Consider the following 24,302-nt stretch of genomic DNA (forward strand, 5'->3'; position numbering starts at 1 on the left):
AAATTTAAAGTAACGAGTAGTAATTGTGGAATTTTATTCTTATAGTAAAACTTTATTTTGCAGCATCAATTTCTGAAACAAACCCTTGTATTCCTTCGCCTTGTGGAACAAATACACGCTGTGACAATGGACAATGCTCTTGCTTACCTGAATATCAGGGTAATCCCTACATAGGTTGTCGTCCGGAATGTGTCATGAATACTGATTGTCAAATGAATTTAGCTTGTATCAGAAATAAGTGCACCGACCCTTGTGTCGGAACTTGTGGCCAAAGAGCTGTTTGCAATGTTTTTAATCACATTCCTATGTGTACGTGTTCCCCAGGAATGACAGGCAATCCATTCGTGTTGTGTTCAACTCTTCGGGGTATGTTCCAAAACAACGGATTCTTTATATTTATCAGTGTATTTATAAAGTATAACTACGTGTAACTAGTCAAATTTTATAACTTTTTTTTTCCTTTTTGATGTTGAATTTATTTGTGTTATCAATGCTGTAAACAGTTCCAGTCAGAGACGATCCTTGTAATCCATCTCCCTGCGGTTCCAACAGTCAATGTAGAGAAAACAACAATCAAGCCGTTTGTTCATGTCTCTCTGGATTTATTGGAGCACCACCCACCTGTAGACCAGAATGTTCCGTTAGCTCAGATTGCCCTCAGAACGAAGCATGTAACAATCAAAGATGTATTGACCCTTGCCCTGGCTCTTGTGGTATTCAAGCCGAATGCAAAGTCATTAATCACAATCCAGTCTGCAGTTGTCCCGAAAGAATGACAGGCAACCCATTCATTCAGTGTTTTACTAATCGTAAGCATATTATCAATGGATTTAAACGTAAATAATTTAAAAGACATCATTTTATCTTATTCACGTTTCGAATAGTTTTTATAATTGGAATAAATAATGGTTTTTATTTTAAAGCGCCTACTCCTCCACCTGTTGTGAATCTTTGTGATCCTTCACCCTGTGGACCGAATTCACAATGTCAAGTAATCAATGAATCTCCCTCATGTTCATGCCTTCCGGAATTTATCAGTTCACCACCAAATTGTAGACCGGAGTGCATTAGCAACAGTGATTGTGCAAATCAGCTTGTTTGTGTAAACAGCAAGTGTCAAAATCCTTGTCCGGGATCTTGTGGTTTGAATGCCAGATGTCACGTTGTCAGTCACACGCCAATGTGTGTTTGTCCAACGGGATATACCGGAGATGCATTTACTGCATGTGTCCTGATGCAATGTGAGAGAATTATTAGTAATTATTATTATAAATATTATAATGAAAGTTGTAATTAGATATTAATTATTTGCCAACACTTAAGATATTTTACCTAGATCCGCAAGGGTCCTGGTGGCATGTTGACTAACTAGAAAATCTCATTAGTAAGAAAAGGATGAAGATACGCGTCTATTCTTTTCTTACTATTAGGATTTTCTGGTTAGTCCACATGACACCAGGCCCCTTGCCGAATCTAGGTAAATTATTTTAGCTAACACTTAGAATATTCATAGTAAAATTATTTATCACTCCGTGGTAATAAATAATAGAGATGATAATAAATAATGAGAATAGTATTTTTTTGTTCCTCCTGACTTGGAGTGTTTGATATTATCATCTCTATTAAAATAATTATTATATTTGATATTTAATCTAGATTCATTTTACTTAATACATAATACTAATAACTTTTTTTAGTCGAAAGACCAGTGGAATCAGTAAATCCTTGTATGCCATCCCCCTGCGGTACCAATGCGGAATGCAAAGTTCAGCAAAATGCTGGATCCTGCAGTTGTTTAGCAAATTATATTGGAAACCCCTATGAAGGATGCAGACCCGAATGTGTCTTGAATTCCGATTGTCCATCAAACCTCGCGTGCATTGGTTCTAGGTGTACAGATCCTTGTCCTGGAACTTGTGGGCAGAATGCGCGATGTTATGTCCTTAATCATTCACCCACTTGCCTTTGTATTGAACAATTTACTGGAAATCCACTTATCCGTTGTCAACAAATTTTACCACTACGTAAGATTTTACTTGAAATACATAATTCCAAGATAATTCACCTAGATCCGGCAAGGGTCCTGGTGGCTCGTGGACTAACAAAAAAATTCTATTAGTTAGAAAAGGTCGAAGATATGTATATCTTTTTCTTACTAATGGGATTTTCTAGTTAGTCAACATGCCACCAGGACCCTTGCCGGATCTTGGTAAATTATCTTAGATAATATTTAAATTAATTCCAAAAAAATAAAGTTATCTAAAAACTACCTCTGTAGGTAGTATTAATTACCTACGTATTATATTTTTGTATTAATTTTATATTTGCTTATAATATAAGTGTATCCACTTCTCACAAAAATTTGCACCAATAATGACAACATTTCCTCAATGTTTCTAATATTAAGAAAGTGTTGTCAATATTGACTCACATTTCGATAATGGGAGGATATACTGTGTATTTTATTTATAATTATATTCTTTATTTAAAATATTGTTTTAAAAAACGAAATCAGAATCTACGATTATTTCGTTAAAACATATATTTTTAAATGATTGTTAACAGAAACGGAATCGGAGATGAGTTTATCTTGTCAAACCTGTGGACCTTACAGTCAATGTCGGGTCATAAATTCCCAATCGGTCTGCTCTTGTCTGCCTACATTCATGGGAAGTCCACCAAATTGTAAACCTGAATGTAGCGTGAGTGCAGATTGTGCAGCAAATCGAGGCTGCGTTAATCAAAAATGTGTTGATGTTTGTGCAAACACTTGTGGTCAAAATACCATATGCAGAGTATTAAATCATAGTCCATTTTGTTCCTGTAGATCAGGATTCACAGGCGAACCATTCTCAAGTTGTTTCCCCTTACCAAGTAAGAAGTACTTTTTTCCCAACAAGACTGACAGCGAATAAAGATTTATTGCAAAAAAGGTTAAACTGAAAAGCATTTTAAAAAATCATTTATTGCGTTTTCTGATTCAAAATGCGAATCACTATTTATTAACCTTTTATGCAGCTATGATATTTACTTTATCCCTGAACAACAAATAGTTGTTCAGAGCAAAAACAATTTTTTTTATTACAGCTAAATTTACCTATTATTAATATCTATTTTATATTTTATCATTTTTCATTGTTAACCCCAAAAATATTTCAGTTGTGCAATCACCTCCGGATGAACCAAGAGACCCATGTTATCCATCTCCATGCGGACCATTTTCACAATGTCAAAATATTAACGGAATACCTTCCTGTTCTTGCCTACCCTCTTACATGGGAAGTCCACCCACTTGCCGTCCAGAATGTACAATTAATTCAGATTGTCCCAGCACAAGAGCATGTATTAACGAACGTTGTCAAGACCCGTGTCTAGGATCATGTGGATTGAATGCAATTTGCAACGTTTTCAATCACATTCCCAGTTGTAATTGCATGCAAAGTTATTCAGGAGATCCATTTACAGGCTGTACTTATCAACCACCACGTAAGCTATCTTAATATCCATAAGCAATTTTACCAAATATTAAATTAAACTTTTTTTTAAATTAATTACTAAATTAATATTTTTATAAAGAAACGAGCCCAATTGAAACTGATCCATGCAACCCATCTCCTTGTGGAGCTAATACAAGATGTGATAATGGATCATGCTCATGTTTACCGGAATATTTTGGCAATCCTTTAATTGGTTGTAGACCAGAATGCGTACTAAACACAGACTGTGCGCAGAATAGAGCATGTGTTCAAAATAAATGTGCGGATCCCTGTACAAATGCTTGTGGATCAGGTGCTCTTTGCAACGTTTTCAATCACATACCAATGTGTACTTGCCCTTCAGGAACGACTGGAAGTGCCCTAATTATTTGCCAAAACGTGAAAGGTACTTTTTATAAAAGTAAAATGAATACATTTTACTAATTTGTTAATTTCTTCCTTTTACTGTAATCGTTAAAGAGTGCGAACCTTAACTTTGGATTTTGTATTACATTAGCCCCATCTACTGTCCAACCATGCAGCCCGTCACCATGTGGACCCAATAGTGTATGCCGTGAGGTGAACGACCACTCTGTTTGTACTTGTGCTCCCGGATATTTAGGAAACCCTCCGATGTGCCGACCTGAATGTATCGTAAGTTCAGATTGTCCCAGAAATCAAGCATGCACCAACCAGAAATGCGTTGATCCTTGTCTTGGAACGTGCGGCTTACAAGCCAAATGTGAAGTGATCAATCACAATCCAATTTGTTCGTGTCCTGAACGTTTCACTGGAAACCCCTTCACCAGATGTTTTGTACAACGTAAGAAAAAAGCGAAAAAAATTTATTTAAGAATTCAATACATGAAACAGAAAAGATATTAATTGTCCTTAAATTCCATAGCGGAAGCACCAGCGGAATCGAAAAACCCTTGCCAACCATCGCCTTGTGGTCCCTATTCGACTTGCCAAGTTGTAAATAATGCTCCTTCTTGTTCATGCCAACCACAATATGTCGGATCTCCTCCAAATTGTAGACCTGAATGTATCAGTAATTCTGAATGCCCCAGTAATCAAGCGTGCCTTAATGAAAAATGCAGAGATCCTTGCCCTGGATCTTGTGGAGCGAACGCGGAATGTAGAGTAGTCAGTCACACGCCTAATTGTATGTGTGTCAGTCCCTTTAGCGGAGACCCATTCGTGCAGTGTCTACAATTACCAAGTAAGTTATATCGTAAAAATCTGCTTTTTTAAAAACATTGCCCATCAGTAAGTATTATTAAATTAATGATTTATCCACCATTTGTTACAACTATTTTAGCTGCAAGGCCCAACGAACCTCCCGCCTCTCCTTGTATACCATCTCCATGTGGCGCAAATGCCATTTGCAAAGAATCAAATAACGCAGGATCATGCACATGTCTCCCTGACTATATTGGCAATCCTTATGAAGGTTGCCGACCCGAATGTGTAATAAACTCTGACTGTCCATCTAACCAAGGATGCCTACAATCGAGATGTAGAGACCCATGTCCTGGAGTTTGTGCTCCAAATGCTGAATGCGTAGTCATTAATCACTTACCAACATGTAGCTGCCGTGCACAATTCACGGGCGATCCTTTCACTTTCTGTAATTTAATGACAATCGGTAAGTTTTATTTAAGAAATTACAAAACGATTGTTTTGTAAACGAGATTTTTAATGCTACTTAATCTTTAGCCGATGAACAAAAAGATGTCTGCAACCCAACGCCTTGTGGACCAAATAGCCTATGTAGAGATGTCAATGGTCAAGCAGTTTGCATTTGCCAACCTAATTTTGTAGGCAGCCCACCAGGATGTAGACCTGAGTGTCTTTCAAGTTCGGAATGTACAGCAGAACTAGCGTGTATCAATCAAAAATGCGCTAATCCTTGTCCTAGTCCTTGTGGTATCGGTACCCAATGTGTTGTCGTGAATCATAGTCCTATTTGTTCATGTAACACAGGATATAGCGGAGATCCATTCACTAGATGTTCACCTATTCCACGTAAGGCTAATGAAGAAATAGTTGACTTTCTTCCACAAAAATAATAAGTTAGTTATTTATTATAACTTTTATAATTTGTCCTTTGCAGCGCCAATGATAACGAATCCTGTTAGATCAGATCCATGTGTACCTTCTCCTTGCGGTAGCTTCTCCCAATGTCGAGACATTGGAGGAGTTCCCGCTTGTACATGTCTACCAAATTACATAGGACAACCACCTAATTGTAGACCGGAGTGCACTATTAATTCTGAATGTTCAAGTAACATGGCTTGCATGAATGAAAAATGTAGAGATCCTTGTCCGGGATCTTGTGGCTTTGGTGCCAGATGTATGGTCACGAATAACATACCAATATGTAATTGTCTTGAAGGATATACTGGAAATCCGTTTGAGAATTGCAATGTGCTAGCAATATGTAAGCAAATTTTTTCAAGTTAGATTTACCTGTTACTGAAGACCATCTATCGAAGTTGATTATTTAAAAACAAAATTCATTTTAGCCGCTGTGGCAGCTCCAATAGATAGATGTAATCCTTCACCTTGTGGTGCCAACACCCAATGCAATAATGGAGAATGTACTTGTTTACCGGAATTCCAAGGAAATCCTTTAGCCGGTTGTCGACCTGAATGTGTCTTAAATTCTGATTGTCCCAGAGACAGAGCCTGTTTACGAAGTAAATGTGTAAATCCCTGCATTGGTGCTTGTGCAAATGTTGCTCTTTGTACAGTAATTAACCATGTGCCAATGTGCAGTTGTCCAGCAAATATGACTGGAAATGCTTTCAGTCAATGCTCACCTTTGATGGGTACTAAAATATTCCACATTTCTAATAAAAAGTCATCACTTTTAGATTTATTTACTCAATCTTTCAAATTTATTTTAAATAGATCAAAATCCAGTTAATCCATGCAGTCCATCACCTTGCGGATCCAACAGTGATTGTCGTGTGGTAAACGGACACGCTGTGTGCTCATGTATTTCAGGCTTCTTAGGAAGTCCTCCTTTATGTAGACCAGAGTGTGTAGTTAGTACTGACTGTCCGCAAAATGAAGCCTGTTCTAATCAAAAATGTGTAGATCCTTGTCCTGGTACTTGTGGAATAAGAGCCAATTGCGAAGTTGTAAATCATAGTCCAATTTGCAGTTGTCCGTCTAGATTCGAAGGAGATCCATTTATTAGATGCGTACCAACACGTAAGAAAATTCTAAACCTATTAGCATTATTTCAAAAATAATCTAAATTGAGTTTGTACCTCTTTAGAGGCTTTCATAAAATCACTAAAGACAATATGATTATTTGTAAAACAACTTACAAAGACTATTTTTTCTAACTTTTGTAAAATTCTAGCTGATGAACCAACAAAGCCAATAAATCCTTGCCAACCGTCACCATGCGGTCCAAATTCGCAGTGCCAAGTAATAAATAATTCACCTACATGCACATGCATGAATGGATTTATTAATTCGCCACCAAATTGTAGACCAGAGTGCGTTAGTAACACTGAATGTTCTCGTCAATTAGCATGTATTAACCAAAAGTGCAGAAACCCTTGTATAGATTCATGTGGTGCAAATGCAGAGTGTCACGTTGTTAGTCACACTGCGATGTGCACCTGTTTGCCTAATTACACTGGAGATCCTTTCACGCAATGCGTTATTAGAGACAGTAAGTAGATGCTTAATAAATGTTTAAATAAAAAAAATTGAAAATTGAATGATCCTCTTTGCTGACAAGTAAATTTTTAGCTTCAGTTGCTCCACCTGTAAGACCTTGCAGCCCCTCTCCCTGCGGATCGAATGCCATTTGTACTGAGCTTAATGAAGCTGCATCATGTAACTGTATTTCTAATTATATTGGTAATCCGTACGAAGGATGCCGACCAGAATGTGTATTAAATTCAGATTGCCCCTCGAATCAAGCATGTGTAAACTCAAGATGTAATGATCCCTGTCCTGGAACTTGTGGAATGAACGCGGAATGTCTAGTCATAAACCATCTACCAACGTGTTCCTGTAATCCACAATTTACGGGGGATCCTTTCACTTATTGCAGAATTCTTCCCGCAGGTACTTTTGCAATTAAAATGTGTGGCTAAAAGATTTCTAAGGGTTCTTATATATATCGATGGCTCCGAACGATACTATCTCAACTCTGGCGCTTGTGATTATACTTTAATATTGAAGTTCGAAAAAGATTTTTAAATTCCTCCGCAATGTTTAATAAGCGCATTCTCAAAATGCTCATTTCACAGTTATTACATTATACAGCGGATCTCTAGATTTGAGACAGAATACAGTGCGCCGTTCGGGTCAAGACAGTTTTCACGAAAGTCTCAGAGTTAACACAGAATTACTTGTTTATTTATTATTTCGTTAATTATCTAAATTTAAATAAATGTCACTGTCAATTCTTATTATTTGATTCATATTCAAATAGAATTTCATGAGATATTCGTTCTTATCGGTACTATGAGATTATCTTTTAGCCAAACATAAAAGAACATTATTTAAAATTTGCATAATAATTTAATTTACACTTTGGTATCAATAGAACCAGTTACAGCATCTCAGCCATGTAGTCCGTCCCCCTGCGGTCCTAATAGTCAATGTCGAGAAATAAATGGACAAGCTGTCTGTTCCTGTTTAACAGGATTCCTAGGTCAACCACCAGGATGCCGACCTGAATGTACCATAAACTCTGAATGTGGCTCTACCAAAGCTTGCATAAATAGAAAATGCACCGATCCTTGTATTGGAACATGTGGCCTAAGTGCCAGATGTGAAACAATCAACCACAGTCCCATTTGCTCATGCCCGGCTAGATTCACCGGTGATCCATTTGTTAATTGTTTCCAAACACCAAGTAAGTTTCAACCCTATAATCTGTAAATTCATAAATTGATTTCTTGTAAAAATTGAGAAAAAAATTATTAGTCTTATAATATAGACTAATATATTATATATAGTCAAATAATATTTATTTATAGATATTTTATTAGAAAATAATATGTTCTAGTTGACATTCAAGTGGCACAAGGAAGCCAAGTAGATCCGTGTATGCCATCTCCTTGTGGTCCAAATTCTGAGTGTAGAAATATAAACGGTCAAGCTTCGTGTGCTTGTTCAGTTAATTTTATTGGCAGCCCGCCAAATTGTAGACCTGAATGTACTATAAACTCCGACTGTCCCAGTAATGAATCATGCTTCCAATCGAAATGTAGAGATCCTTGTCCTGGCTCTTGCGGGTTAGGTGCAGAATGCACAATCGTTAATCATACACCAAATTGTGCTTGTCTAACCTCGTACACTGGAAATCCGTTTACTAGGTGCACTCCAATTTTGCAAACTCGTAAGTCTATGATTTTAATTAAAATTATTATTTTTAGAGACAATTATCGTAATTGATTTACTTCCCATTTGTAGCTGCAGAACCGAAGCCTTTCAGTCCTTGTGATAATTGCGGTGCAAACACTGAATGCGTTACAGGAACTTGTACATGTTTACCGGAATTTAGAGGCGATCCTTATTCAGGTTGTCGCCCTGAATGTGTCATCAATTCTGATTGCCTCAGATCTCAGGCTTGTTTAAGAAACAAATGCGTTGATCCATGCATTGGTACTTGTGGATTCAATGCTTTATGCTCAGTCGTCAATCATGTTCCTATCTGCACCTGTTCGAGTAACATGACCGGAAACGCTTTTGTATCATGTTCTCAAATCATAGGTAATGTTCCCAACGTAACTAGAAAAAAATTACAATTTACATTTATCTTATCAACTTCAACCTCACGAATTATTTTTTAGATTCTCCTTTACAAGATCCATGTAATGTGTCACCTTGCGGACCGAATAGTCAATGTAGAAAAATTAATGAACAAGCTGTATGCACTTGTGTCCCGGGATTTTTAGGAGTTCCACCAAATTGTAGACCCGAGTGTACAATCAGTTCTGATTGTCGTGCTGATTTAGCTTGTAGTAATCAGAGATGCATTGATCCATGTCCTGGAACTTGTGGCATTAGAGCCCAATGTAAAGTTATCAATCACAACCCACTTTGTACTTGTCAGGGAGATTTGACAGGCGATCCGTTTATCGCTTGCTTCCCTCAACGTAAGTATTTAATCTTATTAACAAAAATTTAGTATGAAAAAAGCTTGAAATATTAGAATTAAAGAAAATGCATTTTTTTCTTTAGCAGTTAGACCGCCAGTGACTCCTACTAATCCATGTGATAATTCACCTTGTGGTCCGAATTCGCGATGTGAAGTAGTGAACAATTTATCTTCTTGCTCTTGTTTAGCCGATTTCTCAGGAACACCTCCAAATTGTAGACCAGAATGTGTTAGCAACAATGAATGTGAAAACCAATTAGCTTGCATTAATAGAAAATGTAGAAACCCATGTCCAGGTTTGTGTGGTTCAAACACTGATTGTAGAGTGGTTAGTCATACGCCCATGTGTGTTTGTATAGCAGGATATACCGGAGATCCGTTCACCCAGTGCTCTTTAAGACCAAGTAAGTCAATATAAAGTGATGTGATTATTACCAACGATTTTTTATTATTGTCGTTTATCAGAATAATGTTAAACAAAATTGAAACACCATTTTCTAGTGGATACACCTATTGAAAGACCAACACCGTGCATTCCATCACCTTGTGGTTCTAATGCAATTTGTCGAGAATCAAATGGAGCAGGATCCTGCTCCTGTGTAGATAATTATATTGGAAATCCTTACGAAGGATGTAGGCCCGAATGTACCGTAAATTCCGATTGTACCTCAGATCGAGCCTGCATTAGATCAAAGTGTCAAAATCCATGTCCAGGAACTTGTGGCACAAACGCAATCTGCCAAGTCATTAATCATTTACCAGTTTGTTTATGTCAATCCGGTTACTCTGGTAACCCTTTTACTTACTGTAGCCGAATTATCGAAAGTCGTAAGTTTTTCGTTCATATTTTTAATTTTATATTTAACTTTGAACTTTTTTATCGTATAAATAACTTTTCGTTCAATTATTTTTCTCACAAACTTTTATTTAGCCCTAGTCAATGATGTGTGCAATCCGTCTCCTTGTGGACCAAATAGTCAATGTCGTGTATCAAATGGTCAAGCTGTTTGTTCTTGTATGCCTACATTTAACGGAAGTCCCCCGGCGTGCAAACCAGAATGCACTGTTAGTACCGAATGTCCTGTGAATCGTGCCTGCGTTAATAGAAAATGCAGTGATCCTTGTCCCGGAGTTTGTGGAATTGATTCTCAATGCGTCGTTAATAACCATAGTCCAATTTGTAGTTGTAATGCTGGATCAACTGGTGATCCCTTCATAAGATGTTTCCCTCTTCCTCGTAAGTACTTTATACATTAGTTTTAATAGGCAAGTTTAATTTCTCCAGTTTTCTAAAATAGTTTATTTGATACCCCTTTAATAACAAATCTAAGATAATTACCTAAATCTGGTAAGGGTCCTGGTGGCACATGGACTAACTAAAAAATCCTATTAGTAAGAAAAGGACGAAGATGAATCTATCCTTTTCTTACTAATGGAATTTTTTAGTTAATCCACGTGCCACCAGGTACCTTGCCGGATCAAGGTAAATTATCTTAGAACAAATATAGAGAATTGCTGAGACTGTCAAACTAAATTAAATTTTGTAGCTCTATCAACGAGTCCTGTAGTTGTCGACCCATGCGTTCCATCGCCATGTGGTTTATTCTCAATGTGCAGAGATATTGGAGGTTTGCCAACTTGTTCGTGTATGGCTAATTATATCGGATCTCCACCAAACTGTCGACCAGAATGTACAATTAATTCCGAATGCACCAGTAATATGGCTTGTTTACAACAGAAGTGTTCAGATCCATGCCCTGGATCTTGTGGACTTAGTGCTTTTTGTAACGTTGTGAATCATTTAGCTACTTGTTCATGTCCTGAAGGCTACTCTGGTGATCCATTTAGAAGTTGTACTCCAACGCGTAAGATTTGAATTTTCTAAATTTTTATTTCCTTTTTAAATTATTTTTTTAACGAATGTTATAATTTTAACGCTAGCTGTTACGGCAGTGAGACCAACTGATCTCTGCAATCCATCTCCTTGTGGATCGAACGCTATATGTCGTAATGGATCATGTTCTTGTTTGCCTGATTATCTTGGAGATCCGTATGTATCCTGTCGACCGGAATGTGTCCAAAGTACAGATTGTGAATCAACTAGGGCTTGTATTCGGAACAAATGTACTGATCCCTGTCCGGGTGCTTGTGGACAAAGAGCTGAATGCAATGTTTTCAATCGTATATTAATGTGCTCTTGCCCTGTCGGTATGACAGGAAATGCATTTATCGCTTGCAGTCCAGTGGAACGTATGTTTCTTTCAGTTAAAATATTTACAAAGTTTCCATATTTAAAACAATGCGTGACAATTGATTAATTTTGCAGCGACAATTGTAAAGAGTCCTTGTAATCCATCTCCGTGCGGACCAAACAGTAGATGTCAAGCGATCAATGAACAGCCAGTTTGTACGTGTATTGAAGGTTTTACTGGTAGTCCTCCAGGTTGTCGTCCAGAATGTACAATTAACTCTGATTGTCCATTAAGTCAAGCTTGTGTTAATCAAAACTGCAGAGACCCTTGTCCTGGAAGTTGCGGTATATCAGCTAAATGTCAAGTCATAAATCATAATCCCATCTGCAGTTGTCCTTCAATCTTCACTGGTGATCCATTTATTCGATGCTTCCCAAGACGTGCGTATTTTTACTTAAGTGTTTATATTTCATTAAGGTTATCAGTTTAAATAAACAATATTTATTTTAGCCGAGGAACCCGTAGAAGCAACAAATCCCTGTCTACCAAATCCATGCGGTCCCAGCTCACAGTGCCAATTAATTAATAATTTACCGTCTTGCTCATGTCTTCCCAATTTTATCGGATCGCCACCAAATTGTCGACCAGAGTGCATCAGTAACGGCGAATGTGCGAGTCGACTAGCGTGCATCAATAACAAATGTAGAGATCCTTGTCAAGATTCATGTGGGTCCAATGCTCAATGTAATGTTGTGAATCATGTTCCCGTGTGCTCATGTATTGCCGGATTCACTGGAGACCCATTCGTGCAGTGCAATGTCAGACAACGTAAGAATTTTTGCTCCACAAACTATTATTTGCCTAATTTGATCTTATTATACTGATTCTTCTATAAATATAGAACAAACAAATTTATTAAAATATTCCCAAGCAGCAGAAATAGTAGCACCAGTTCAGCCTTGTGTTCCATCCCCCTGTGGATCCAATGCGGAGTGTAGAGTTCAGAATAACATTGCCACGTGTTCATGCATAACAGAATATATCGGAAATCCATACGAAGGTTGTCGTCCAGAATGTACCATAAATTCAGATTGTCCCGCGAATATGGCATGTATCAGATCTAAATGTCAAAATCCTTGTCTTGGCTTGTGTCCTGGAAGGAACTCCTACTGCCAAGTAGTATCGCACTTACCAATTTGTAGTTGCCTGCCAGGAACCACTGGAGATCCGTTCGTTAGTTGCGCATATCAGATCGAGGATTGTAAGTCAATGAAACAATAAATACAGTAAAATATAATTCAAAGAAAAATAGAGGAACTATTTAACAAAAACTAAATATTTCAGCTTCAGTAACACCTTGTGAACCTTCACCATGTGGACCAAATAGCGTTTGTAGAGTTAATCAAAATCAAGCCACTTGTACTTGCTCACAAGGATTCTTTGGAAGTCCTCCAAATTGTAAGCCAGAGTGTCTTGTTAGTTCTGAATGTAGATCGAATCTTGCCTGCATCAATCAGAAATGCGTCAATCCTTGCAATGGACTTTGTGGAATTGACGCCGAATGTAGAGTTATAAATCATAGTCCAATGTGCAGATGTTTGGAAGCTCAGACCGGTGATCCATTCATTCGATGTTTTCCTGCACAAGGTAAAACTATCGCGATAAGTATATAAAAATTTCTCGTCACGATATTTATTATCTTTTTGCAAAATTAAAAAAGTTGAAAACCATAATTCATTAAAAAAAATATTTTTTAATGCAATAGTTACAATGGAGGATGTTACTAGAGACCCTTGCTTGCCTTCTCCTTGTGGACCAAATGCTATTTGCAGAACTGTTGGCAGCAGCGCAGTTTGTGCTTGTCTTCAAAATTACATGGGTTCACCTCCCAATTGCCGCCCGGAATGTTCCATTAATTCTGATTGTACATACGACAAAGCTTGCATGAGGGAAAGATGTAGAGATCCTTGCCCGGGATCTTGCGGTTTTGGAGCTCGTTGTGCTGTTGTAAATCATACACCAAGTTGTTCTTGTCCCGAAGGTTTCACTGGTGATCCTTTCACCAATTGTATTTCCACACCACCACCACCAAGTGAGAATAAATTACATTTTTTTAAAAATAAAATATTTTCAAACATTAAGTTACTAAAACATAATTTTTTAGCAAAAACACCTTCTGATCCATGTAATCCATCACCTTGTGGATCTAATACACAGTGCCGTAACGGATTATGTACATGCTTGTCAGAATATTCAGGAGATCCTTATTCTGGCTGTAGACCTGAGTGCGTCATAAATCCGGACTGTCCTCGTAATCGAGCATGCATAAGAAATAAGTGTATAGATCCCTGTGTCGGTACTTGCGGTACGAATGCAGAATGTATCGTTGTAAACCATCTTCCAATGTGCAGTTGCCCACAAAACATGTCTGGAAATGCATTCAATCTTTGTTCACCAATAGGTTTGTTATCAGTTCAAGAAATATTCTTTCGCTCGTTTTATTTGATATTTATGAGCATTCCCTGGAATAAAAACTAATACTTTTTATCTAGAACCTGTCGTAACAGAACCGTGCAATCCATCACCTTGTGGACCTAATAGTCATTGTCGGACTGTTAATGGACAACCTGTTTGTAGCTGTATTTCTGGCTATATAGGAGCACCACCTTCATGTAGATCTGAGTGTGTCGTTAACTCAGACTGTTCTCGAGACAGAGCCTGCGTTAATCTAAAGTGTATTAATCCTTGTCTAGGATCTTGTGGTTTTGAAGCTCTATGTTCGGTTATTAATCAGAATCCTGTTTGCTCTTGCCCTGCAGGATTCACTGGAGATCCGTTTAAATATTGTTATAGACAACGTAAGTTACCCATGTCATTAATTTCAGAGATTGTTATTAAACAAATTTTCTTATCTTCAGCTGCTCAACCAGTTGTGCCACGAAACCCATGTCAACCGAATCCCTGTGGTCCGAACTCACAATGTCGAGAAATTAATCAATCTCCCTCTTGTTCATGCTTACCTAACTTTATCGGATCACCACCAAGTTGCCGACCTGAATGTATCAGCAGCAGTGAATGTTCCAATAATCTCGCCTGCATAAACAATAAATGTGCTGATCCATGTCCAGGAATTTGTAACGTAAACGCCGAATGTAAAACGATTAATCATATTGCAATGTGTACATGCCTACGTGGGTTCATTGGAGATCCGTTTATACAATGTTCCCCAGAAAGTAAGATTATATTTATTAAATATTTTTAAACCCCTTCACTGGCAGGGCGTTCCAAATGGCGTTCCTGCCAGTGAAGGGGTTAAGTATCCTGATGTATGGTCTTTAATTTTCCGTGATTTTTAGGAATACAGACTCAGGTTAATGTTACAAGTGCCTGTCAAAGAAATCCCTGTGGCGCAAATGCCATTTGTCGAGAACTTTCAGGATCTAGTATTTGCACCTGCTTGACAGATTTTTATGGAAATCCGTACGAAGGTTGTAGACCCGAATGTGTAATTAATTCCGATTGTCCATTAGATAGAACTTGCATTCGTAGCAAATGTCAAGACTCATGTCCGGGAAGCTGTGGACAAAATACCATGTGCCAAGTTGTTAATCATGTGCCAAGCTGCACTTGTATTCCTGGATATACCGGTAATCCCTTCCAATACTGCAATCTAATACAAATGCAACGTAAGTTATTCAATGAAAATAGAAATAAAACCCTTAAATTCGATTACATTAAAGGAAATTTCTGTTCTTTATCAACAATATTAGGTCCTGCTGATGTGTGCAATCCATCACCTTGTGGTCCCAACAGTCAATGTCGAAATAATAATGGACAAGCCATTTGCACATGTTTGCCGACATTTATAGGTAATCCACCGGCTTGCAGACCGGAATGTACTGTCAGTGCGGAATGTCCAGTTTCTCGTGCTTGCGTCAATCAAAAGTGCGTTGATCCCTGTCAAGGAATTTGTGGTATAGGCGCAGAATGTAGAGTAGTATTCCACAGTCCCCTTTGTGGTTGTAAATCTGGACAAACCGGAGATCCGTTTGTTAGGTGCTTCGAATTGCTTCGTAAGTATTGTTACATTAACAATTCTTTGTTGGTTTAACAGGATACAGTAACTGCAATGATATTTATTTTATTAGAGCCTTTGAGAGAACCTGTAAGTCCATGTCTGCCGTCACCCTGTGGACCATTTGCTCAGTGTATGGATAGAGGTGGCTACTCTTCGTGTTCCTGCTTGGACAGCTACGTTGGATCGCCACCCAACTGTAGACCTGAGTGTACAATAAATTCTGATTGTATTAGTAATAAAGCATGTATCAACATGAAATGTCAAGATCCGTGTCTAGGCTCTTGTGGCCAAAATGCCAATTGTCTGGTTGTTAATCACGTACCCATGTGTACCTGTCCGGAGAAATTCACAGGAGATCCTTTCAATAATTGTTTCCCTCTACCTCAAATAGCACGTAAGCAATTACTTTATTCCCAAATGTTTAGTTTCCTAATTGCAAAAAATTAATCCAACCTCATGAAAACTATATTTAAATTATAGCAAGACCACCAATACAAGACAAGTGTAATCCTTCACCTTGCGGACCAAATGCCCAATGTCGCGATGGAATTTGCACTTGTTTGCCTGAATATAGAGGTGACCCCTACTTTAGCTGTCGACCAGAATGCGTCCAAAACACAGACTGTCCCCAGAATAGAGCCTGTGTGAACAACAAATGCACCGACCCTTGTCCTGGAGTTTGCGGGCAAAATGCCGAGTGCCAAGTTATTAATTACCTCCTTACCTGTACCTGTAATCCTAATTATGAAGGAGATCCGTTTACAACTTGTCAACCTGTGAAGAGTAAGTCCCTTGAAAATTTATTCTCCCAACGGATATTTTTAAGTTTAAGTGAAGATACAACATATATTTACTTTATTTCCATTGTACAGAACGAATAGATCCCTGCAACCCTTCACCTTGTGGACCGTACAGTACTTGCCAAAAAATAGGTGATCAAGCCTCTTGCTCGTGTATGCAAACCTACTTTGGTACCCCGCCCAGCTGCCGTCCTGAATGTGTCGCAAATACTGATTGTCCTCAAAACAAAGCCTGCATCAATCAAAAATGTGAAAATCCATGTTTAAACGCCTGTGGCCAAAATACGTTATGCAATGTGCATAATCATAATCCCCTTTGCTCATGTCCTCCGGAATATACGGGTGATCCTTTCGTCAACTGCTTCCCTGCCCGTAAGTAAATTCCAGACCAATTAATTCTGCATAAACGATGAATTGAATGAATTGAATAAATTGAATAAATTGAAATTTTAATTAATATCAACTCTAGATTGCAATCTATGTTGCTGTCAGTATTGTGGGCAATACTTAAACTTATGATAAAGATTAAAATATTGCTCATGATTATTTTTAATGAACGGTACATGGATTGGAAAATTGAGTAACATGAATTGCATTGGAGTAAAAATTTCTGAACTATGACACCTAAAAAAAAAAAATTTAAATTTGCATTATTTCTATACATAATTTGTTACAGCCGGGTGGTAAAAAAACATTCCCGGAATGCGTTTTAAAAAATTTTAATTTTTCAATTAGTTATAAACAATTAAACTTTAAAGTACCTTTTTAGAAAATTCACTATTGCTTCGTTGCTTTTAATAATATTTAATAATATCACAGGTCAACAAAAAAAGACTTACTTTAATAGAGGCATTTTCTTGTATATCTCTACCAAATATTATTAAATTCTATTGAAAAAGAACGAAGCAATAGTGAATTTTCTGAAAAGGTACTTTAAAGTTTAATTGTTTATAACAAATTGAAAAATTAAAATTTTTGAAAACGCATTCAGCGAATGTTTCTGTACCACCCGGGTACACCCGGCTGTAACAAATTATGTATAGAAATGCAAATTTAAAAAGTTTCTTTCAGGTGGTCTAGTTCAGAAACTTCGACTCATTGCTAAGCCCGAACAAAGAACAAATGAAAATTTTGCTAAATGTTATAACAAATGAAAATTTAAAGAAGTAAATTCGGCACTTTTAAATTTCGTCTACAGTAAATGTGACCATACTCCATGATTAAGGAATGAAGTTAAGAATAAATAAAAAAGTGACATTGATAATAATTTGTTTTTTCTCTCTTAAATAGCAATTGTGACCAAAGATCCATGCAACCCCTCACCATGTGGACCGAATACCCAATGCACACCCTCCGCAGAAAATATGCCCTTGTGCTCTTGTTTGCCCACGTTCTTAGGATTTCCTCCGAACTGTAAACCCGAATGCCTTATTAATAGCGAATGCCCAAATCAACTCGCCTGCATTCGGCAAAAATGCACCGATCCTTGTTTAGGAGCCTGTGGAACCAATGCCTTTTGCCGTGCAACATTACACCGAGCCCAATGCTCTTGTCCCGAAGGATATATAGGAAATCCTCAACAAATTTGCGTCCTGTCTCAGAGTAAGAAAACTCGCAAAGTTTCCCAATTTTTTTTTTTTTTGCTTTGCAGTTTACTAAAGCATCGATATAATTGCTATTGCTTTCCATAAAGTTTTGTTGCTATATTTCAGAATATTATATTTTATAACTAAAAACGTTTTACTTTTGAAACAGTAAATCTCTGCGTTAATTCTTGAATTTTCAGTAACTTCAATAATAATCGTTTGTATGATTTATATAATGTTTGTAAAAAGTTGACAATACTTTGTAATAAACAAAACTTATTGATTGCTTTTTCAAAGTAAAACGTTTTTATTGAATTTAAAAAAAAATTAATTTACCGCCTGTATGGTTTACTTGTTTAATACAGCTGATTTTATTGTTCCAGGGTTAATTTGCGCTTCGGTGCAAAAAAAATAGTTGTGTACAAATTGCATGATGTTGTATATAGTTTACAGAATTTTTATTATATGATGATTAGTTTTAGTTCCTAGAATTATGGCATGGCTTTTAGTTTTAGAATCACTTATGTATAAGTATTATATACACTTGAATGTAAAGCAACGGTATATTAAAAATGTTTTTATTATTTCACAAAAGATATATGATAATTAGAGCTGTTATAAACTGCATGAAAGCTTTTATAAAGAAATTTTATAATTTTTTTATATTAAATTTTAGGCTTGATGATAGAAGAAAGCTTATCACAATTTAAAATATTTAGAGGAATTTGGATAAAAAATTCTTACCAGCACTTTTTGTACTGAATATAAAATTTTCCCACACAGCATCGAAACTTTACTAAAAGTTACTATAAAATTAGCTTGACTTAGGAATCTTTAGTTACGAAGCTCATCAAAGTTGAAGTAATTCTTTAAATTTCGACTGCTTTTCAATGTTTGACACGAAAGTTGACTGAACATTGCATAAAAGTTTAAAATGTCTTAAACTCTCATGCAATGTTCAGTCAACTTTTACGTCAAATATTAAATAACATCGGACATTTAAAGAACAACTTCAAGTTTCATAAGCTTCGCAACTATAAAGATTCGGAAGGTTGCAGTCAAGTTAATTTTAACTTTCAGGAAATTTTCGGTGATGTGTGGATTGAGTACTGAATTATTTTTACCACACAAAATTTATTTAGCACTTCACGGATTCAAAATGGAATTATTTTTATAAATAGCGTTAAATAAGAAAAAGTATTCATTTTTACCATGTACATAGAGCCACTTAACATTATTTGCATACTTAGATTATAGAAATTGACCTGAAATTGACCTTACAAAATCATGATTGACATAAATTTGTCCATAATATCCAGATAATTAATATTCTCAGTTTATTCAAGAGATTACCTCGAAAAATATTTCCTTATATTCAAAACCATTTACAGATATTCTTTTATGGAAAATTTACGTCATGGGCATAATTTTAGTAAGGTTTTATTGTATAATGATTTACTGATCGGAATTTTTTATGTATGTAGGTACACCAGCACCTCCGTCAAGTCCTTGTAGTCCATCACCATGTGGAGTCAACGCATTCTGTCGAGAACGTTTCGACAATGCAATCTGCGAGTGCCAAGAGGAGTACAGAGGAAATCCCTACGAAGGATGTTATCCCGAATGTTTGGTTAACAGCGACTGTCCTAAATCTCAGGCTTGCATCAAGACCAAGTGCCAAGATCCTTGTGTCAGGACTTGTGGAATCGGTGCAATCTGCACAGTGTCAAATCATTTCCCAGTCTGCTCGTGTCCTCAACCAACAGTTGGAGACGCTTTCACTCAATGCCAGCTAGAGACAGGTAAGAAGTTTTCTAATTCTAATTCAATCTCATTTATTTAATTTAACCCTTTAAAGCCCGACCTTTCTTTATAAAAGTGCAATGAAATCAGTTTTTCAAAATTCATAATGTCGGATTCAGTATGGTGGACGAATTTTTAAAAATGGTATCAAAGTTCTAATACCTCCACGTTGTTAATCTCGGTAACTACAAATAAGTAGGCAAATTACAGACCGTCGGAAACATATTTTTATAAAAATCCAACAAGTTCATTTAAAAATTCGTCCGCCATATTGGATCCTCCATTTTGAATTTTGAAAAACTGATTTTATATTCATAATCCGCGACCTCAAAAACCCCCGAGTAACAAGTTTCAAACGAATTCGATCAATTTTTAAAAATTCGCGCGCCATATTGGATCCGACATTTTGAATTTTGAAAAACTCATATCGGATTCGTAATTAGCGACCTCGAAAACTCACAAGTAGTCATTTTCATCAGCTTAGTTTTATTTAATTTTCGATTTTGTAATTTTGTTGTAAATCTTGCTATAAACATTATTTTTTTATTATTGTTATAATTAAAAAATGGTTAATTCTTTATTGCAACATAAAATTTTTTTTCACAAATTAGAATAAATTTGTGGGTGTTGAGTGTTTGGAAATCAAAAATATTTTAATTTTTGTCATAGTTATGAAAGTTTAGAGTTAGGTTAGTACCAAATTAATTTATATTGTTTGTTTTTGTTATTGACAAATTTATAGAAACAACTAATCATTTTGGATTAAACTTAATTGTTATAGAATTAAATTAGTAACATATAATCTAGAACATGGGTTTTTTCTATATTTTTTGGGTTCGCTAATTACGAAACTGAAATCAGATATGCAAATTCAAAATGGGGGATCCAATATTGCCGATAATAAAAATTAAGAATCATAATTGGATTCGGGGATTTTCGAGGTAAATGATTACGAATTTTATGTCAGATTTTCAAAATTCAAAATGGCTGATCCAATATGGCGACAAAAAGTCTAAAAATTAAATGGAAATTTTTAAAAGCCATTGAAGTATGATTTAATCAACACAGGGCATATTATTCTATGAAGCTATTTGTCTATAATTTTTTAGACCGAATTTTGTATGTCAAAATTTTTCTTTAGCCGAAATTTCTTTTCTACAATATTTTAATTTTTATGATTTTCATTTTATCGATTTTCTATAACTTATAATTTTTTTATAATCAAAATTTTATTTGACAGAATTTACATTAGGTCGATTTTTAATTTATCGAAATTTTTTTTTGCTAGAATTTTTATTGAACAGAATGTCATTTATACAAATTTTTAATATACTTAAAAAATATTAGAATAAATAATTATTTCTTACTCGAATTTTTATTTTTTAGAAACATTGAACGGAAATTCCATTTGAGTAATTTTCTATATTATATAAATTTGATAGAATTTCTATGTTACCGAATTGTCATATTGGCAAATTTTCACTTAACCCACATCTCAAACTTAAGAAAATTAATTTATAACAGGAATTTAAATTATGCGACAATACTAGTAATAAAAAATTTGAAAAAAGGAAATTTTTGTTACTTTAGTGTCCGCCATATTGAATCTCATTTTTAATTTTGAAAATCTAATATGATATTTGTAATCAACTACCCAAAAAGCCACAAGTAACAATTTTTAAGCAAATTTTATTAACTTTAAAATTTTATCATCAACCATTTTGAATTTCGTAAAGACTTTAGATTCGTAATTAGTGACCTCGAACCTCAAGTACTGTTCCTTTTATAGATATTTGTCGAATTTCTAAATTATGAATGACTGATAAACTTAACTAATTTTAATTTAAGTTAGTTTATTGCTGGTTGTAATTGAGTTCCAGTTGGGGACCTGTATTTTACAGTTTTTAACCCTTTCGTGCTTCCGGGGAATCTAATTGTTGGATTTTGTTGTTTGGGGGTTTTTAAGGTGGCTAATAATTACGAATCCGATGTCAGATTTTCAAAAATTTCAAAATTCAAAATGGCGGATCCAATATGGTTGACTAGATTTTAAAAAATTGTTTCAATTTGCTTAAAAACTGCTACTTGGGGGTTTTTTAGGGTCTCTGATTACGAATCTGATTTTAGAAAAATAATCTGATACAAAATACGTCCTTAAATTCATTATTATTCATAAAAAGAACCTAACTTTACCAATATCTCCAGTATGATTAATATAAACTTATTATTACTGGGCATTTACATAAAATATGTTTTCATTTTCATCATCTACTTTAAAAATCCCTTTTTTCTATTTTAATTCATTTTTTATTTATTAAATTAATTCAATTAATTGAAAAGAGAGAAAACATAATTTTCAATTTTATATTATTCATTACATTATTTATACTGTTTGATACAAAAAAACTTGAAATACAAATTATAAATTTAAATTTAGTACCACCTAAACTTGATCCATGCCATCCATCACCTTGTGGACCAAACACTATCTGCGAAAGCATCGGAGGAAATGCACTTTGTCGATGCTTGCCAGGATTAAAGGGAGTGCCTACTGATCCTTCCGGTTGTAGGCCAGAGTGCATCGTCAGTTCAGATTGTCCAGGCGATTTGGCTTGCATCAACAGCGAATGTTCCAATCCTTGTTCTCAAGATGTTTGTGGAGTCAAAGCTAATTGTGCAATTATAAATCATAGCCCTCTTTGCAGTTGTCCCTCTCCTTTAGTGGGTAATCCTTTCGTCGAATGTTATGAAGAAAAAGGTAAGACATCATTTTATTTACTAAATAAATATCTTCCAGTCCACTTTGACCGATATTTGTTTAATTCTCCGTTGAATCCAGATAGATCCCTACGATTTTTATTTTTTACAAATGAACCGCCGACGACCAAAAGGGCTTAAGCGTGACTTTCGTTGACCCCGCGTTCAGCGAGTCTCAGCTATTCGAGGGGCCAACGAAAACTTTGCGTAAGGTTGGAATAAATATATTCATAGATTAGCTAGTAACTTTTGGCGTCTGTTTTGTAAACTTACAAAAAGCAACCTGGTGAAAAAGTATGTCTTTAAAATGTTTTGAGAATCAAAGAAATATTCTGATCAACATTGGAACATGTGTCCTATGGAGGGTTAAACAAATAGAAAAATTACTTCAGGCATGAAAGAATTAATTTTTTAATTTCTGTTTAGCTGTAAATCCTTGCAATCCTAATCCGTGCACCACGAATGGAGAATGTAGAGTAAGAAACGGAGGACATGTTTGTATCTATCCGGAGTGTCTCATCAACAGCGATTGTCCACGTGACAAGACTTGCTTCTCGCAGAAATGTCGGGATCCTTGCATTAATGCCTGCGGTATCAATTCTCTTTGCCAAACAATAAACCACAAAGCTATTTGTTCATGTCCTAAGGGTTTCTCAGGAAGTCCTTATATAGAATGTAAAATAACAGAAGAAGGTAATTATTTCTTATTCTATACGTACACTTCGGAATAGTTCTCCTAAAATGAATTTTTACATATTTTTTACCCATTTTCCCAGAACCACCTCGTCCCGAATGTACAGACAGCTCGGAATGCTCTAATGATAAGGCATGCATTAATCTTAAGTGCGTCAGTCCTTGTGAACTTGATTCCTGTGGATATAACACCAACTGCTTTGTGCAAAATCACAGAGCTGTTTGCACTTGCAAGGATGGATTTATTGGAAACCCTCAACAACATTGTGTCGAAAGTACGTTCAAGTTTATGCATTAACTTACCTTTTAACGTAATCCCAATTTGTTTTATTATTTTGATCAAAAGGAAATGTAAACTAACTGTACTTCTCTATTCAAGTTGGATGCCGTAGCGATGATAAATGTCCTCCTTCTCAATCTTGCGTCAATAACGAGTGTATCGATACTTGCTTAATAACTCAATGTGGAATAAGCGCGGAATGTAAATCTGATGGATACCACCGAGCCAATTGCTATTGCCCAGAAGGATTCTACGGAAATCCCTACGACAGATGTCAAAGACCAGAATGCAGTGTTGATGATGAATGTGCTTCCTTCTTGGCTTGTCGCAATAATCGATGCGTTGATCCTTGCAATTGTCCATTTTCAGCTCAGTGTCTAGTTGTCAATCACAGACCAAGTTGCAAATGTCCTCCTGGATTCTCCGGAAATCCTTACGAATCGTGCGGAATGGGTAAGTACAAGTTTCAAAATTACTTAGACTCAATACCAAATACAA

The 24,302-nt window shown here is 35.9% G+C and overlaps 1 protein-coding gene across 3 annotated transcripts in view; it reads left to right on the forward strand.

Moving 5' to 3' along the window:
* The window catches only part of LOC122500033, a 289,403-nt gene that overhangs the window by 229,760 nt on the left and 35,341 nt on the right, over nucleotides 1–24,302 (forward strand). For all 3 annotated transcript variants that reach the window (XM_043608729.1, XM_043608731.1, XM_043608730.1), the window contains 44 exons: nucleotides 64–366; nucleotides 504–809; nucleotides 924–1,241; nucleotides 1,698–2,024; nucleotides 2,566–2,874; nucleotides 3,160–3,486; nucleotides 3,577–3,882; nucleotides 3,994–4,299; nucleotides 4,381–4,698; nucleotides 4,798–5,124; nucleotides 5,196–5,504; nucleotides 5,593–5,919; nucleotides 6,005–6,310; nucleotides 6,393–6,698; nucleotides 6,853–7,170; nucleotides 7,251–7,571; nucleotides 8,056–8,367; nucleotides 8,521–8,853; nucleotides 8,928–9,227; nucleotides 9,308–9,613; nucleotides 9,699–10,019; nucleotides 10,117–10,443; nucleotides 10,547–10,852; nucleotides 11,163–11,480; nucleotides 11,557–11,865; nucleotides 11,942–12,247; nucleotides 12,318–12,635; nucleotides 12,742–13,068; nucleotides 13,152–13,454; nucleotides 13,573–13,899; nucleotides 13,972–14,268; nucleotides 14,360–14,665; nucleotides 14,726–15,040; nucleotides 15,164–15,493; nucleotides 15,578–15,880; nucleotides 15,956–16,279; nucleotides 16,366–16,668; nucleotides 16,758–17,057; nucleotides 17,976–18,287; nucleotides 19,756–20,073; nucleotides 22,512–22,832; nucleotides 23,258–23,524; nucleotides 23,608–23,799; nucleotides 23,904–24,257. In XM_043608729.1, coding sequence (XP_043464664.1) covers nucleotides 64–366; nucleotides 504–809; nucleotides 924–1,241; nucleotides 1,698–2,024; nucleotides 2,566–2,874; nucleotides 3,160–3,486; nucleotides 3,577–3,882; nucleotides 3,994–4,299; nucleotides 4,381–4,698; nucleotides 4,798–5,124; nucleotides 5,196–5,504; nucleotides 5,593–5,919; nucleotides 6,005–6,310; nucleotides 6,393–6,698; nucleotides 6,853–7,170; nucleotides 7,251–7,571; nucleotides 8,056–8,367; nucleotides 8,521–8,853; nucleotides 8,928–9,227; nucleotides 9,308–9,613; nucleotides 9,699–10,019; nucleotides 10,117–10,443; nucleotides 10,547–10,852; nucleotides 11,163–11,480; nucleotides 11,557–11,865; nucleotides 11,942–12,247; nucleotides 12,318–12,635; nucleotides 12,742–13,068; nucleotides 13,152–13,454; nucleotides 13,573–13,899; nucleotides 13,972–14,268; nucleotides 14,360–14,665; nucleotides 14,726–15,040; nucleotides 15,164–15,493; nucleotides 15,578–15,880; nucleotides 15,956–16,279; nucleotides 16,366–16,668; nucleotides 16,758–17,057; nucleotides 17,976–18,287; nucleotides 19,756–20,073; nucleotides 22,512–22,832; nucleotides 23,258–23,524; nucleotides 23,608–23,799; nucleotides 23,904–24,257 — 13,689 coding nt within the window. The remainder of the gene's footprint in view (nucleotides 1–63; nucleotides 367–503; nucleotides 810–923; nucleotides 1,242–1,697; nucleotides 2,025–2,565; nucleotides 2,875–3,159; nucleotides 3,487–3,576; nucleotides 3,883–3,993; nucleotides 4,300–4,380; nucleotides 4,699–4,797; nucleotides 5,125–5,195; nucleotides 5,505–5,592; nucleotides 5,920–6,004; nucleotides 6,311–6,392; nucleotides 6,699–6,852; nucleotides 7,171–7,250; nucleotides 7,572–8,055; nucleotides 8,368–8,520; nucleotides 8,854–8,927; nucleotides 9,228–9,307; nucleotides 9,614–9,698; nucleotides 10,020–10,116; nucleotides 10,444–10,546; nucleotides 10,853–11,162; nucleotides 11,481–11,556; nucleotides 11,866–11,941; nucleotides 12,248–12,317; nucleotides 12,636–12,741; nucleotides 13,069–13,151; nucleotides 13,455–13,572; nucleotides 13,900–13,971; nucleotides 14,269–14,359; nucleotides 14,666–14,725; nucleotides 15,041–15,163; nucleotides 15,494–15,577; nucleotides 15,881–15,955; nucleotides 16,280–16,365; nucleotides 16,669–16,757; nucleotides 17,058–17,975; nucleotides 18,288–19,755; nucleotides 20,074–22,511; nucleotides 22,833–23,257; nucleotides 23,525–23,607; nucleotides 23,800–23,903; nucleotides 24,258–24,302) is intronic.

The sequence above is a fragment of the Leptopilina heterotoma genome, unplaced genomic scaffold (genome assembly GCF_015476425.1).
Source record: "Leptopilina heterotoma isolate Lh14 unplaced genomic scaffold, ASM1547642v1 Lhet_180, whole genome shotgun sequence".
Taxonomy (NCBI): domain Eukaryota; kingdom Metazoa; phylum Arthropoda; class Insecta; order Hymenoptera; family Figitidae; genus Leptopilina; species Leptopilina heterotoma.